A 16322-nucleotide genomic window follows, 5' to 3' on the forward strand; every position below is an offset into this window, starting at 1 on the left:
GCTGCCTGGGTAGACCCACAGGAGGAAAGAGAAAGGGAATACCGGCCGGGAAGGAAGGAGCGTGGAACGAAAAAGAGAGAAAGAAGAAGCAGGTGAAGGTGGAATGAACGAGGAGGGAAAGTTGCTGTCTGTTCAGTTGACGTCCACATGGATATTTTTGTTGTTTCCCCTCTCTCCCTCCCCCTCCCGCACTCACCCGGTTGTGCTGTGGCAGGACATGCTGCTGCAGCAGCATCAGAGCTCCCGCTCTGCCTGGCTCATTAGGTGTCACGGTTGCAGCCCCTCTGATATCTAATGACGGACTCGTCAGCTCAAACCCGCACTGACGTGGAGACAGAGACAGCCAGAGACAGAAGCATTCGCTCTTCTTCTTCACACTCTGTCCTCCATCTACCTGACTGGGAACTCAATTTTTTTTGCGTCCACTTGATAAAGGAGATATCTGATGGCGATAGAACATTTCTGGGTATTTGATTACCCTCGTGCCTTTTCATTCACTAGCCAAGATGAGGCCGAAGACTTCATTTTTGGAACGGGGTCATCATCATCGTTTTTGTTTTCTTTGAATCGTAGGGGTACGTTTTGAAGACATAATAGTCCCGAGGATGACGGCCGGATGGTCGGAATGTGGATGATATATCGTCGGTGTGGATGACGACGAGGTGTCAGCAGCCTTAACGAACGGCGTCGGTTGCCATGGCGAATAAACAGGACTTGAGTTTTAAACAGAACAGGATGAAATGGACCGGATTGACGGTACAAAGCTGGGTCAGTGAATTAACACCGATGTAGAGGGGTGGGGACAGGGGGAAGGAGGGCTGATGGGGGTTACGGCTGACTGAGTGGATGTGTGTCACAGGCTGGCTGAACCCATGCAGTGGTGGTAGTAACCCAGTTTGTCTCGCTCTTCCCCTCTCCCTCCCTCTCCCACACTTGCTAGGGGCAGGCAGGCAGGGCACAATACTGCAGTGCTACTGTATATCTCAGACCACACCAGACCAGGCCGGGGCAGGGCCAGACAGCAAGGCACCAACTCTGCTCATTCACTCCTTCCCTTTACGTCAGTCAGTCAGTCGCTAGTTAGCTAGTCCTCCAGGAGGAATCCCCCCCACCTCACTCATTCTCTCGGGTGGCTGTGACTTTTCCTAAACGGGACGTCACACCAACACAGCAGAGCTGCCTCATCCACCCACCCAGCCAGCCCTGCCCCATCTTTAAGCTGAGAACAACTGGACAGGACACCTCCAATTCTCAACGGCCAACTCTTCATTCATTCCTATTTCCAGAACCAGAACTCACAAATACATTTCACTATATATGGCATTAACACGTCCACACTCGTCATCCACATTCACAAACATAAGTGTTTAGAGGTAACATGTAAACTAACTCTCCCCCACACAGCCATAACCTCAGTCAGCCAGTCAGCACCTAAGCTAGACTGCTAGTGGTTTAGAGAGGGGGGTTGGGAGTACAAGCTGCCACCAGGCAGTGTTGACTTGTGGAATGTGTTGAGCTGGGTTAAAGATTCATTAGAGACTCGCTGAACTTTTCACGCCGTCGCGCAAATCGTTATTGATCTATTGCCTCCTATCCGTCATATTCTCCCCCTCTAACAGAACAGCTGCTGCCACCGTAAACACGGGACGGGCAGGTGAGGAGGAAGAAAGAGTGACAAGAAGAAAGGGAGCGAAACGCCCACAGAACCAAGGAACAGAGAGAAAGAGGTGGAGAAAAGAGCGAGGGGGGAAATTAAAAAAGGAGCAGCGCCACCCACGGCCAATCAACATACAAGTGCTGAGTGGGCAGGCCAGCAGTATTAGTGCATGCATGTGACCTCTGGCCTGTTCTGTGCTGCCTGCCTGTGTATGAGCCTAAAACCCAAATCCTGCTCACAATAGCTTCCTGTTCCACTTGGATAGATCGCCACCCTCGTTTTCAAACATCAGCAGGAGGCAACGGGCCAGCAGGGAGCTGGGTGGACACTGGACACACCGCTAGCTGGGGGGCGAGGGGCAGACAGTGACACCAGAGACATGTATGGGACAAGAGCGAGGAGGGAGGGAGGTGCATAACTGGTTAGGGATATGGGGAAGAGGGTGGGCGTAAGAGAGAGCGCGAGAGAGAGAGAGCGGGGGGAGGATCAGGGAGGTGTAAAAGTATACCATGTAGCCTACGTAACTTGAGTGCTCCCCTATTTCCAGGACAGTAGGATCAAGCCTCATACAAGACAAGGTGCACAGAGCCTAACCACCTACCAAGGACGCATAACCAGCAACGAACAAGTCAACTACGCTTAGTCTCCACCGCTTTTGAATTTTTGACCCACCCCTCTACACTCGTCCTCTTTCTTTTTTTTTATTTGCTGGAAGAAGACCAGGACAACCTTCTCTTGCTGTAAAATGAGAGCGAGAAAAAAAGAAAAGAAAAAAACTCCCTGTTCCCAATGGTTTGTCCCAGTTCTCCGGAGGACTGATGGGATCACTGGGACAAACAGCACCGACGGGACTGGAACACTTCTGAAAATGGGGGGAGGGTGGAGGGGAGGGGGGGGCTGGTTGAACTTTACTGGGTGGCTAAAGAAAAGCAGCCTCGAGTGTTGATCTGAAATCACGCTCAAAGTCACCTTACGGTGCAGACTCACACTGCATTCTTAGGAGGGGGAAAACGGTGAGAGAGAAAATCTATGCTGCCACTACTAGCTGCTCCGTGCGACCTTGTGAATTCACTGTGATTGCCTACTTGGTGTACATACTTCTTTATGTACCCATATGAATATATGACAGCTATGGAATGTAAAGAAGTATGTATTCTTGGTGAGGTGTGGACCCTCAACTGGCGGAGCGACGGGGAATGTTTCTTGGTTGATGAGTGTCCCTGTTTTTTTTTGTTGACAATCTATATCGCTGTGTGTGGAGATGATTGTGAACACAACTGCGATTTCGGGGGGAAGTAAATTAGAATAGTGGGCGGAGTGGAGAGAGGGGCGAAGACATTAGCTATACTGTTTTGGGGAAGTGTCACTGCAGCAATATAACTGCTGTAGGGACATAGTTAATACTGGTTTCTCTAACTGGCAATATGATCCACACTATTAACCAAGAAATCAGAATATTTCCCGAAACGATTGTTTAGCCTACATGTGTCTACCAGAGTGGAGATATAGGGTTAGCGTGTTTGGCTTGTATTATTCTCCTGTGTGGTGGAATTAATTGGTTCTGTCAGTTAGTTCCAGTCAGTAAGGAACGACTTGGTTGGAGCTAGTAAGGAACGACTTGGTTGGAGCTAGTAAGGAACGACTTGGTTGGAGCTAGTAAGGAACGACTTGGTTGGAGCTAGTAAGGAACGACTTGGTTGGAGCTAGTAAGGAACGACTTGGTTGGAGCTAGTAAGGAACGACTTGGTTGGAGCTAGTAAGGAACGACTTGGTTGGAGCTAGTAAGGAACGACTTGGTTGGAGCTAGTAAGGAACGACTTGGTTGGAGCTAGTAAGGAACGACTTGGTTGGAGCTAGTAAGGAACGACTTGGTTGGAGCTAGTAAGGAACGACTTGGTTGGAGCTAGTAAGGAACGACTTGGTTGGAGCTAGTAAGGAACGACTTGGTTGGAGCTAGTAAGGAACGACTTAGATGGAGCTAGAAAAGAACGACTTAGTTGCGTCACCGACAAACTCAGAAGTAATAATGACCCTGTGACATCGCCATAGCAACAGGTCCTCCTTTCAACATTGGTGGGCTTTACTGCATTATGGCCTTTTGAATCACAGCCAGCTGCAACTTAGCTTGCGACTAGTACAGGGGGAGGGAGAGAGAGAAATAGGTAGGCCAGAGAGCCAGGCCAGAGCTCCATTATTAATACTATAATCTCTTCAAAAAGGTCCCTCGGGACAGGAAAATAAGGAAGGTGAATTATGGCAAAATGTTGCCATCTTTGTTTAATAAAAGCGCGGCGATGGGATGAAAACGCAGCAGAGAGGAGAGTTGCTGAGGAGGCAGATCAGAGAGAAAGAGGCAGGCAGGCAGTTGCTGCCGTTTAAAAAGCTGCTGGCTCTGCCACAGTGCTGGATCATACGGCAGGCATGGTGTGTGGCGTTAGCCCTACTGTGTGTCCAGTCCAGCTATAGCCATGTCTCTCCCAACATACCCCCCCCGACCCCTCTGAAAACCCCTCTGCACCCCTCCCCTCCGCTGCTGATTCCTAGCCTCATTGTTCAGTTTGCTATGCTTGCCAAATGCTTTGCTGCGCCGCACCGCAGTTGGCAGTGCAGCTTAGGACCGTCGAAAAGTGACAATGCAGGATCAGGGCCAGCTTCGGCCCTGTCAGACCATTCCAATTGTATCACTGCTTCAAACAAATAAAGGCCCACAGGAGAGAGAGGAGGGGGGGAAAGAGGGCTGTGGCAGCTGAAAAAGGTGTAACAAAACTAAGAAAGCGTTTCCATTGCGTTTTTTGGTCTGCAGCGTAAAAAACAAAAGCTTGCGGAAGTTGTCGTAGTGAGCTGAGCTGAGCTGAGCGCTAACACAAAATCTGCTAAAAGCAGCATAGAGCAAACCAGACCATGCTAGTGCAGAGCAGTCAAGCAATGGAAAAGTCTAGTGCTTCATCTGGGACACCTTTGTGCTATGGGACTAGTATAATGAAATAATACACAATGGCACCCTGTTGTGGTTTGATTAACATGCTGAGGATGGCGCTGCGAGGACATATTCCATTTGCCATCCATGAGAGAAAGTGAAAGGAGGTAGGGAAGAAGCAAGATTCTTAATTCAGTCTTTGACAATGTGCACCAGTGCCATTCCAGCGACAAGACAGGAATTTTTTTTAAGTAAAAAAAGTCTCATTTTTAGACTTCAGAAAGAGAGAGGTGGAATTTGTAACCTACTTGTCCCCTCTTAATACAGTCTGGTTTTTCTTTTTACCTCAGTGCAGTCATATTTGATTCATGAAGATAAAACTGGTGGTACAGGCACTCAGATTCTCTGTGGTGTAAACTAAAATGCTTGAAGACTGAGACAGACCTGCGTTTGCCTTTTCTATGAAGTGTAGGCTAGCTCAGGGTGCAGCTACGCTTTAGGGTAAGCTAAGCCGTTACTGCTTGAAGGGGGGGGGGTTCGGAACTCGGAAATTAGAAAACGTAGCGAATAGTACAAGAGACCTTCCAATGAGGGTAGGGGTGAAATGGTTACGTCAAGCTCAAATGTAATTTCAAGAGACTAATCTGGACAGAAGATTTAGGCTACTAAATGTATTTCTCTTTCGTTACCCCCCCAGTCTAACCTTTCTCAGTCCTTCTGTCAATAACCATCTGCGTATGTCTCCATCCCTCAATCTCTCCCTCCATTTCTGTAAAGCCATAGCAGCTATTCTACCAACTGTCTAGGGGGTCTCTCTCTCTGGCCATAACATGCTGCCTGACTGACACCACACAGCAGATGCTGACATTATCAAATGCTCAGTGCCTGTCGGTCTGTCGACCCCTTGCTTTTGCCCTGTTATGGACAGTGGACGAAATGGTGCAGCCGGGCCCCCACCCATCTGACTCATCTAGTGTGTGTGTGTGTGTTGCAAATAGCCTCTCTCCTGTGCCATACCGAGCTGCCCCTGTGCTGATCTCTCTCGATCGCTCTCCCGATCTGTCCCTCAGCTGCTGCTCTGCTCTTAGAAAGTGGCTCTTAGGCACACTCATAGAAAAACCTGTTCACATCAAAACTGTTCCGGAAATTGGAGCAACAAAAAGGTATAATAACTAAATGACAGTTAAAAAGTACAGTTAACCAGCAGGCCAATGACATTCATTGAAAGGACCACCATGGAAGACATGAGAATGCTCATCGTTTAAATACATACTATTTTAAAAACAGTCTATGACTGATATGAATGACTGGGCCAAAGTAATGCCCCCTTGAGCGCTGCATTAGGAGTGTGTGAGGCTGACTGCGGAGGTATGGGTGTCGGCCTCGGTTTCAGTGACCTGGCACGCACACACACACACACACACGCAGCAGGTCCCATCCGTCACAGGCTGTAATTGCTACATGACTCCGGGACATTTGACTCAAGTGCACCGCGACAGATTATTATCCTTTTCTTAGGGAACCATTTTTCCTCCCTCTCTCAGAGAGAGGTTGGAAAGGCAACTTAAAACATCGCAACAAGGATAAATAGACTGGCTGGAGGGCAGAGCAGAGCACGAGGGAGATATGGCTGTGGTGTGGGAAAGAGAGAGGGGGGGTAGAGTAGAGATTTTAGTTAATGGAGCGGGCAGACATAATACTTGATGGCTGATGTCCTAATTGCAGTATTAGTACACTACACACTTCCCTGTACTGTATTATACTGTATGTTCATGTTTTCAGCTTGTTCCAGCTGGGTTGCCGACACTCCAGTCCTTGACCCAGTGAACACCTAATGCTTTGCTAAAGCTGGTAAAAAGGAACCAAATCACCTCTTGAATGGATTTGGTCCCCTTCAACCAGCTGTAGCTATGCTTTGATGACTACATACCGTCCTACCGGAGCTCCTCTCTCTTCAATGTTCTGACTGACTGGATGATAGCGTCAATGATCAGGTGTAGCCAGATGCCTCGACTTAGTGAAGATGAGAGCCGACGTGTCTAAGTGATTATTGATCAAGTATCATGTTTCATTGCTGAGTCTGTCTGCCTTTCTTCTATCTTGACTAATAAAAAAGAAGCCAACAGAGACTGAACAAACCGCTGCAGCGTCCCTTACTCTTCGACTCCACCGTAGAACGCATGTACAAGACTGGCATTCCAACCAGATACGCAACTCAACGGCTGTTTTTAAAAAATAGCAGGGGACGTACAGGTAACTGCCAAAACAATGGAAACACTTGAGGGGTATACAAAGTAGATTGAAAGCAGGTGCTTCCACACAGGTGTGGTTCCTGAGTGGATAAAACAATTAACATCCCGTCATCCATCTATAAAAATGCTGGGCAGGCCATTATTTTGCCGACTACGGCATAGCCGTAGGGCAAAGGTGGTCACTGAACTCCAAACGATGGAATTTCTCGTGGAAGAATTGTGTCGCGTCCCTCCAATAGAGTTCCAGACACGTGTAGAATGTATGCCGGCTTGGGTTGGCCCAACGCCCTATTAAAGACACTTTATGTTGGTGCTTCCTGTATTTTTGCAGTTACCTGTACGCAGTGCGCTTCAGAAACACCCAGCGTTCTGCGCTGAGTTAACTCACATGGCTGTGTAAAGAATGCAGCAGCAGCCCAGGGGCCACACCAGAACTAGCTCCTCCAACTGACTACCACAGGATGATATATTAACATACAATTAGTGTTGAGACGTGGGGAGGCAAGCCAACGCAGCACAGTGGGGCCACATAAAACGGTTTGAAAGTGCAGATCTAAGGGAACGTTTTAAAGAGAGCGAAGGGGAGTGGGGAATAGTAGACCAGGTCCCGGACCCCCTCTTTGGAGAAGCCTTCTTTGTGTGTGTGTGTGTGTGTGTGTGTGTGTGTGTGTGTGTGTGTGTGTGTGTGTGAGCGAGAAGAGGGGGAGATAAGAGCCAGATGCTCCAGAGGACGGGAGCTAAACGCACAAATCATAAGGAGCAGACCCCTCGCAGACTGACACACACGCAGCCGCAGTTCATGCAGGCAGATCAAACCATTCCTCTGCACCCCCCCACCACCACCACCTTTCTGCCTCTTTCCGTTACTCGTTCTCTCACATACAGAATTGCATCACACTTGGCTTTCATGTTTAATGTCAATCTGACCTGACCGAGCTGTGACATCACACACCCTAAAGCCATGGCTATAAGTGACTCAAATGGGCCAACATCTGGTTGAAATTGTGATCTAGAAAAGGGACACGGGTGTTAAATTAACAAAACAAAATATAAGCCTATGAAGAACAAGAAGGGTTGCACTTGTAATTGAGTGGTTATTGCAACTGTGCCATTATACTATTATAACCACAAGTAGCCTAAAGTGTTTGATTAGCTTGTATAAAAATACAAAAAATACGTTTTCAGCTGCAGCCGCTCAAGAACAATAAAGATTTATTGAATTGAAAGTTAGAATTAGAAATGTTGTCTTTGGCTTCACCACATAAAAACAGACATAAAACTCCATCATGAGCACGCCATTCTTGAGATCATTAAATAAACTGGACGCAGCAAAAAAGTTGATATATTTTGCATTGTCGGTCTAAAGCAATAATCATAGTGTTCATCATAAGAGTTTATCAACACGTGGAGGTCAAAGACCGCCATCATCAAGATTGAAGGGCACCTGGTCATCTCCATGACTCCGATCGTCTTATGCATGTCATGGTCCGAGACCACCGTTTACAGCAAAACGTTATACTTTATCCTTGAACTACGAGTAGCCTTGCACAACTTCAAGTCAGGGATTTTTCTGCCATTGTAATCCTTGCGTGGCCTGCCTAAGTATTTTTCGGGTTGCCTAAATTCAAACATTGTTAAGTTAATACATTTTAGAGATGGAAAAACACATTCGGTGCAAAGTTAAATGACTAAAACGGATATAAAGTACGTAGAAAAGATAACGGACGTATATATTTTTTAGGGCTGACCCCAATTAGTCGACTCGTCGACTGTTTGGTTGTTAGGCTGTAGGTCGACCGAGATTGTTTTAGTCGAGCAGTAACAAACGCATACAGTACTAATCAAAAGTTTAGACACACTTACTCATTCCAGGGTCTTTGTTTTGACTATTTTCTACATTGTAACAGTGAAATAACACATATGGAATCATGCAGCAACAAAAAAAAGTGTTAAATCAAAATATATATTTTAAATTTTAGATTCTTCAAAGTAGCCACCCTTTGCCTTGATGACAGCTTTGCACTCTCTTGGCATTCTCTCAACCAGCTTCACCTGGAATTCTTTTCCAACAGTCTTGGAGTTTCCACATATGCTGAGCACTTGTTGGCTGCTTTTCCTTCACTCTGCAGTCCAACTCATCCCAAACCATCTCAATTGGGTTGAGGTCGGGTGATTGTGGAGGCCAGGTAATCTGACGCAGCACTCCATCACTCTCCTTCTTGGTCAAATAGTCCTTACACAGCGTGGAGGTGTGTTGGGTCATTGTCCTGTTGAAAAACACATGAAAGTCCCACTAAGCGCAAACCAGATGGGATGGCATATCGCTGCAGAATGCTGTGGTATCGAGCTCCGTACCGCATCGCCAACATTTTGTAACAATGCAGAAGGCTCTGTATAGCTTCGCATTGACATGATTGGTTGACGGTAGCTCTGCACTGCTCCGTGAAGTGCAAGAAGTATGAATGACCTTGACATCTGCTGAGGCCATATCACCGTAAATGCTGCATGGTCAATGCAGAAGTCGGATTGACCATGCACCCAGATGCACAATGCCCTTCTCTCTCCAGAATGCGCTCTCTCCCGCCAATTTGTGCACATTCATTGTTTCATAACTTCATTATGTGAATTGTTTGCGTTTGATTGTTAGTGTATATCAATTCCCCATTACATATATCCCCTGTAGTACATTTACCATTAATTCCTATCATTTCTAATCTACAATGTTTGTTGCTTTGGTTACGGTAATTATTTAAATGCATTCAACATTATTATTCCAGTCTTCTCATTGTCTGAGTGGACACATAGGTTGGGCACTCTCCAAACAATGCTATACTTGTGAGAAACAGGTTTTGGTTCATTTCATTCAATTTAGTCATTGTCTTTGGTTTGGAGTGCTCGTGTCAATGTTGAGTAAGGACACACACACAGAAGTAGGCCTCTTCCCTTCAATAACCACTCAGCGTGAAAGCGGAAAAAATGTCATGCTCTGATCCAGTAGAAACGTCATAAAATAGGCCAACCTGATAACTTCATATCAGTGCTTGACTTGGACTGAAATAGGTTTCGGTACTCATTTTGGATGCTGGCACTGTTTATATTTAGGTGCAGGAGCTCCATAATACTTTTGAGCTAATATTCTATAAGAGGAACAAGGAGCTCAAGCAGTAGAACATTTGAGGTGCCGGTACTCCGCTCTGGTGAGCACCTGCCCAAATCAAGCACTGCTTCTTATCCTTAACGCAAATGCTCACTGCAGGGTAAGTGAGGGCGCAGAATATTTTGTACAATGTTGCAAGTTTGCTAGCACAAGCTTCAGGTCTGGACCCAACTTAATAGTTGATACAACGTTTCAAGTTCATTGCAGACAGGACTTACGTAGCCAATGTGATTTATAGGATATTTATTTTTTATCAGGATATTTTCTACCTGCAGGCTGCACTTTTTTATTCGTTGGCTTTATGTAGGCAGTATTCATTTTGTTATTATGTTTGAGCAAAAGAACGCAGCATTATAATTGCAGGAAACTAGTTTTAAAACTAACATTCTCACTCAGCTCTAATGTAGAATTGCAGTTAAATTAGCTTTAAAAACAGCAAAAATGTCTCAGCTCCATGGAGAATTGTTTTGAATTGCAGGAAATTGTCTCAAAAATGCTAACTTCATCTACACCGCCAAGACGGGGGCCTATAAAATGTTCTAAAGTTAGGCGCGCCGACAGGCCGACCACCTTAGCCCCTTTCGATATAAAAACAACAACCCTGGAGGTGAACCTAGCCTGGTAATAATAGCATAACAGTCTCAATCCCAATTGTCTCCCAGTCAGATTAAGCTAATCTCAAAGTACCTACTTCAGGTGGTAAAACCCTCACTGTAATTCCAGAAATGTCTGCCCTGCAGCAGCAGCAACGAATCCCAGAAACCAAACAAACATCCAACACAACCATTTCACAGCAGTCTTCACTAGAGGCCTCTGTAAAATATATTTTTGAAATAATTATGACCCGTTACAACGACCAACAGTAGAAGCGATCTCCTCTCTCTAGTCTCCATTAGTTCTGGCAGCGTGAACCTGTGTGTGCGCCTGGTAACCCAGCAGGTCAGGTAATTAGTACTATACGGGGTGTCCTATCCGTTTGTTGGTGCGTTAAAGCTACATTATGCAATTTGGAGAAGAAGAAAAAAGAAAAAAAAAGTGTCCCGGCATCTTGACCCTTTAACAGATTCCCAGATCCCAGACTGTAGCGTTAAAGGGGATGTTGAGAGCTGTATTAAAAAAGGGTGAGAGGCGTGTAAAAAGGTAGCGGAGTTGTCTGGTCTGACACTGCAGGGCCTGCTCTGTTTGGAGCCCCGTACCGTTTATGACTCACGGGTTATTAATCGTATTGTTTACAGTGCTGTAGAAGCTAGCGCCTTCCAGCCAGACAGAGCCAGAGCTGCTGAGATGAACCAGTCCCCCGTCAGGGGCAGAAGCAGCAGTAAACACACACACACACACACACACACACACACACACACACACACACACACAACACACTCACACAGTACGTACACACGCAAGCTTAACCCTCCATACTCAATTTAAAAAAGGTGTCACCTCAACTCTTCCTATTTACCAAGTAGCCTAAATTACACACTAATTATAAAAGACGCAATTAACTGACTCACAAAACCTGTTGCTTTATATATAAACACGACCATTTCAATCTGCTTTCAATCTCTCTCCCTCTCTATTCATCCGTCTTCCTCCCTCTCTCCCCCTTTCCATCACAGCGGTGAAATATAGTTTAGCTCCCGCATTAGCAGGCGCCCCTGCTGGTACAGTTTATTTGTCTCCGCGTTTGGGCCTCCACTCCACACACACTGCCAGATGCCAGACTCATCTGTCACCTCAACTCCTCCTGTGTCGTCGTCCCCCCCTTCATCCTCAACAACATTTACCCACACCTGGAGGGCACTACCACACACGCACACTGGCTGCCCGCCATTACTGTCTGATGTCTGAACATATGGCTGATGGGTGGCCTATTTAGTGTACATGGAGGGATTGTCAGATTTGTTTCTCTGGTCCCAGATGATGCACAAGACATGCAACTTGGATTATAAGTACAATCAATACAAGAACATCCCGTGGCAGGAAGTATTCATCCATAACTGAACATAAATAGCCTGAACAGAAGCTTGAGTCATGTACCACTGAACAATAATCATTTCAACTGAACAAACACCACCCGACAGATATTTAGAGGGAAAGGATTTCATTTCCCGACCTATTTTCAAAGGTTTGGCATCGCCACTGACGGCCACTAAACTTCGTCTGACAACCACCTAGGGTGCTTTTGAAGAACACGACACTACTACTGCAGTCAAAACCTACTCCCAGACCCAAGCACTCTATCAGGACTCAAAAGCCACTGCATTAAAGCACTGCTAAAATAAATACATTCACTTCAACCAAGGGAGACGTCCTTTTCAAGGGGTTTAAGACGTGCTCGAGTCCAGAAGGCCATTTTTCTCTCTCTCTGCAATATTGTGGAGGAGCTTGAGTGTGAAATCGACACACACATCTTGGTTTCTCTGAAGGCGAGGGGGACAGAGGTTGGGTGGAAAGCAAGGCAGCAGGTCACAACAACACGGGCCCTGGCCTGTAACAAATACTGACTCCAGCACTTTTCACCTTTACTGTACAGTTGATATAAGACTGACAACTCCCACTGTTACACACTGGTGGAGGGAATCAGGGTATAAAATGAACACCTGCCAAATGTGGGTAGATTAAGATATTGGCGGGTAGGGATGTCTATTTCACCAGCCACGTAGGCGGGTGGTCAATATGCAGGGCTCCACAGTGCGAGCATTACATTCACATTTGCAAATAACAGTCAAAAGTCAAGTATGAGGACGTGCTAATTTCGGCCATTTTGTTTCACAGCTGCTAATCGCCCAAAGAAATACGAATCCTGTATCCCACCTCACGCAGCAACAATACCTGGCTGGGGAGCTTTGCGCATTAAGTTAAGTGCTGACAATAGCGTGCAACTGCAGCCTGCAATTCGGGGCGTTCTTGCATGTGGGCGTTCCTGCATCTGCCCCCCCCCCCCACCCACCATCCCATTGGTCCCATCATGAACCGCCCCAACTAGCTTGCTAGTTAGCACAAGGTGTTGCCCCCGCCCTGCTGTGTACTAGCTAGTTTGACACCGCCTCCCTCCTGCTGTGTACCGGGCCGTAATTGCACCCTTCTCAATGCTGATAGATTCACTTTTGGAGGCACTAATAATTTACTCTAAAGTCAATGAAGTGAGACTTGGTCCTCGTGTTTCTTGGCTACTACACTGTTTTGTTCACAAGCTTGGTTGCTTTTCGATGTTGGTTTGAATCTGCTGCTTCAATTGAAAGCAAAGAGTCGCCGTCTACTACTAGTCAGATCCAAAATCACACACACACAACTCAAGTGGCCCCGTTACCACGGTAACCACCCGCTCTTAAAGGGGCAGCTGAACATTTTCTCATCTGATAAAATGTTGGTTAAAAGACTGAAAATTTAGCAATCTACCACATTACTGGTTTTAGAAACATTACAAAGCATGGTCATGTTTTTTTTGGTGTTGTTTATGTAATTATGGCAATAACAACAACAAAAAAGTAAATCTTAGGCCCTGGAGGGAATGCAATGTACAGAGCATTAATGTACAGTACAATGGGAGTCCACTCAGTCCAGGCAACACACTCAGAGTTGAAGATTCATATGAAACAAAAAAAGAAGAAAAGCAGAAACATTTGTCTCCCATCTTTTGATGCCATTAACTGGTTAAATCACCGCATTATGACAAATGACTTCAATGCGCCTGACTGAGGCCACAAGGCTTATGCAGTAATAGGCAGGCCGGCACAGCGAGGCACGCCGATTGCAATCCAGATTATTGTTTTAACTGGCTATCTATGAGTGGCAGGCAGTGCCATAGGAGGATTCAGGGGGGCTTAATGTATTCCAGTGTTATACCACTATTACTCCACTGTATTCCAGTGTGCTACTGCTGTCTGTGCCACTCCCAGTGGACTACACCATACCAGACTATGTCAGGCAGGGCTGAAATAGCAGGTGCGCCAGAGCCCTCTGACCCCAATTCCCTCTGTCCTCGTGCCAATGGAATGTGTATCAGCTAAGGGGAATGATAATGTCCCCTAGCTAGCCCTGACCAGACCATACACCACGAGCCAGACCTACTGCCAAGCCACAATGGCAGCGGCTAGTGTGTGTATGTGTGTGTGTGTGTGTGTGACCGGTATATTGTAGTCTCTCTTAGCTACCTGCCTTAATGTGTGTCTCATGCATGAGAATAGCCCATAGCTACAGAGTGGAGCAGAAGCAACCAGGTGGAGCTAGAAATAGACGTGGCCAAGGACGAGGAGGCTACTGATAGAGGCCGTAGACTTGCCTAGTCTAACAGTCAGAAACAAACACATCAACCTCAAAGTCATTTGCGGTTCAGTGTGGTCATAAGCCATTTTCTAGCAGTACCATTCAATTTGTTCATTAGCAATCAATAAAAGTAAAACCGTGTTTGAAACACTTCAACTTGGCAAGCCACAAACACAACTGTATAGACGCCAGGGCTTCCCATTCCATTCACTTGGTTTCCTGTGAAGCCAAAAGGCAGATTTCCACATTGAGATTTCCACAAGCCCTGGCTTGGCGGTTAGGGCCAGATAAGTATCAGGGTTGTACCTGGGGTTCCCTCGGAGGGCAGCGTGGTGCAGGGCGTTGAAACCGTTGTTGTTGGTGATGGTGACATCTGCACCTGCCTCCAGCAGCACAGACAGCATATCATCTCTCTTCTTACTGATGGCATCATGTAGGGGGGTGTCTCCCTCTGAGTCCTGTAGGGGGCGACATTATACCAACGTCACTTTGACCACCTGCACCACACCCATTATCACTAACAACACCCATATAGATTTCACCTAAACCCTTGAGTGCAGCGAGATCCACCCAAATATTTGGTTAGAGGTTGGATACATGACAGCGCTCCAAAGCAGGTATCTGCAAACTCCCATCTCATGAATGTTTGTACATTCACTGAAGGGACAGCCAGACTGACTCATTCCTAAAAATCGGGGACAATTTGTGTAGAAATATCCAATGCCCTACAGAGCATTTATCATCTTAGGGTTAAGCATAAAATATCACAGACCAAAAGAAAACAAGAAGTACAATTTATGGGTGAATCAAAATCAATGAAAACGTACCTGTCAACACCGCACCAGCATGAAATTCACTTCTGAGTACACGGTTTACAGCTGAAGACTCAAAACACAGTCTACTCATGTATACATGTACTCACTCATCTGTGTGCGTGAGTGTGTGTGTGTGTGTGTTCTGAGCGGTTACCTGGAGGCTGGGGTGGCAGCCAAAGTCCAGCAGGGTCTTGACCACCTGCAGATGACCCTTGTTGACAGCGATGTGCAGGGGCGTCTGTCTGCGCTTGTTCCTGGCGTTCAGGTCTGCACCGCCTCTCTGCAGCACCTCGATCACAGAGCCCTCGTCTCCGAAGGACGCGTGGTGCACCGCCCGGTCTCCATCCTTGTCCTGGGAGGAATATTATACATAGACTGACCCGATGTCTGCACTGTTTACATCACTGTGTAACTATGACTGACCAGGTCAGCTTTTTAGAGTACGACGCGAGACTTGTATAGGTAGACTGGGTACGGAAAAAGAGAGGGGGATTGGTTTCTCTAAAGTGGTTTCTCTGTTCATTTTGGTATTGAGGAGAGTTTAAATATATGAGTATTGAGAGGGGACTATAGTATTGATTTTAGCATTGAGGAGGGACTGTTGGATGTACAAACCTCGGCCTCCAGGTCCACGTTGTGTTTCAGCAGCAGCTTGAGGACGTCCACGTGTCCGTTCTGACTGGCCGCCTGCATGGCTGTGTGTCCAGCACACTGCCCGTTCACCTACAAAACACACAATATAACACTGTTCGTGTGTTTGTGCGTTTTTGTATTTTGAGTTTATCCAGTGCACTGCCTCGTCACTTGCAAACAGAAGACAAATATGCGTGTGTATTTCATTGCCAACTGCAGTACTGCAATACTTAGGGCATAAATATTAATGCAGGCTCCTTTGGGAGTCACAGAACGTGCCTTGTCCTGGCGGGCAGATCACTTGGCACAGCTCACCGAGCTTTAAGTAATAATTTCACTGAAAGGCGCCGGGGCACCTGGCCAGCCCTCACAGCACTGACACACACTGCCGCTGAGACTGCTGCAGAACGCTAAGATGATCAACTCTAAGCAGCTCTCGAAAGGCAATAGGAAATAGGAGAGCGCAGACAGCTCTCCTTAGGGGAAGCTTGTTGGCCTGGTTGATGTAAAGGACGCATCACAAAAAGGGACAGGAGTTTTTTCTGACTGCGGCCCCCTGACAAGGAAAAACTCTGCGCCCCACCTGTATCATATAACTAGCCCCCAGAGTTGTCTTAGTAACGTGGAA

At 46.6% G+C, this 16322-nt stretch overlaps 1 protein-coding gene across 3 annotated transcripts in view; it reads right to left on the bottom strand.

Annotated features, from left to right (window-relative positions):
* The window catches only part of mib1 (MIB E3 ubiquitin protein ligase 1), a 90220-nt gene that overhangs the window by 39981 nt on the left and 33917 nt on the right, over positions 1–16322 (bottom strand). For all 3 annotated transcript variants that reach the window (XM_029725293.1, XM_029725292.1, XM_029725291.1), the window contains exons 10-12: positions 15677–15784; positions 15216–15413; positions 14553–14704 (exon numbers count right to left, since the gene is read on the bottom strand). In XM_029725293.1, coding sequence (XP_029581153.1) covers positions 14553–14704; positions 15216–15413; positions 15677–15784 — 458 coding nt within the window. The remainder of the gene's footprint in view (positions 1–14552; positions 14705–15215; positions 15414–15676; positions 15785–16322) is intronic.

The sequence above is a fragment of the Salmo trutta genome, chromosome 31, assembly GCF_901001165.1.
Source record: "Salmo trutta chromosome 31, fSalTru1.1, whole genome shotgun sequence".
Lineage (NCBI taxonomy): Eukaryota > Metazoa > Chordata > Actinopteri > Salmoniformes > Salmonidae > Salmo > Salmo trutta.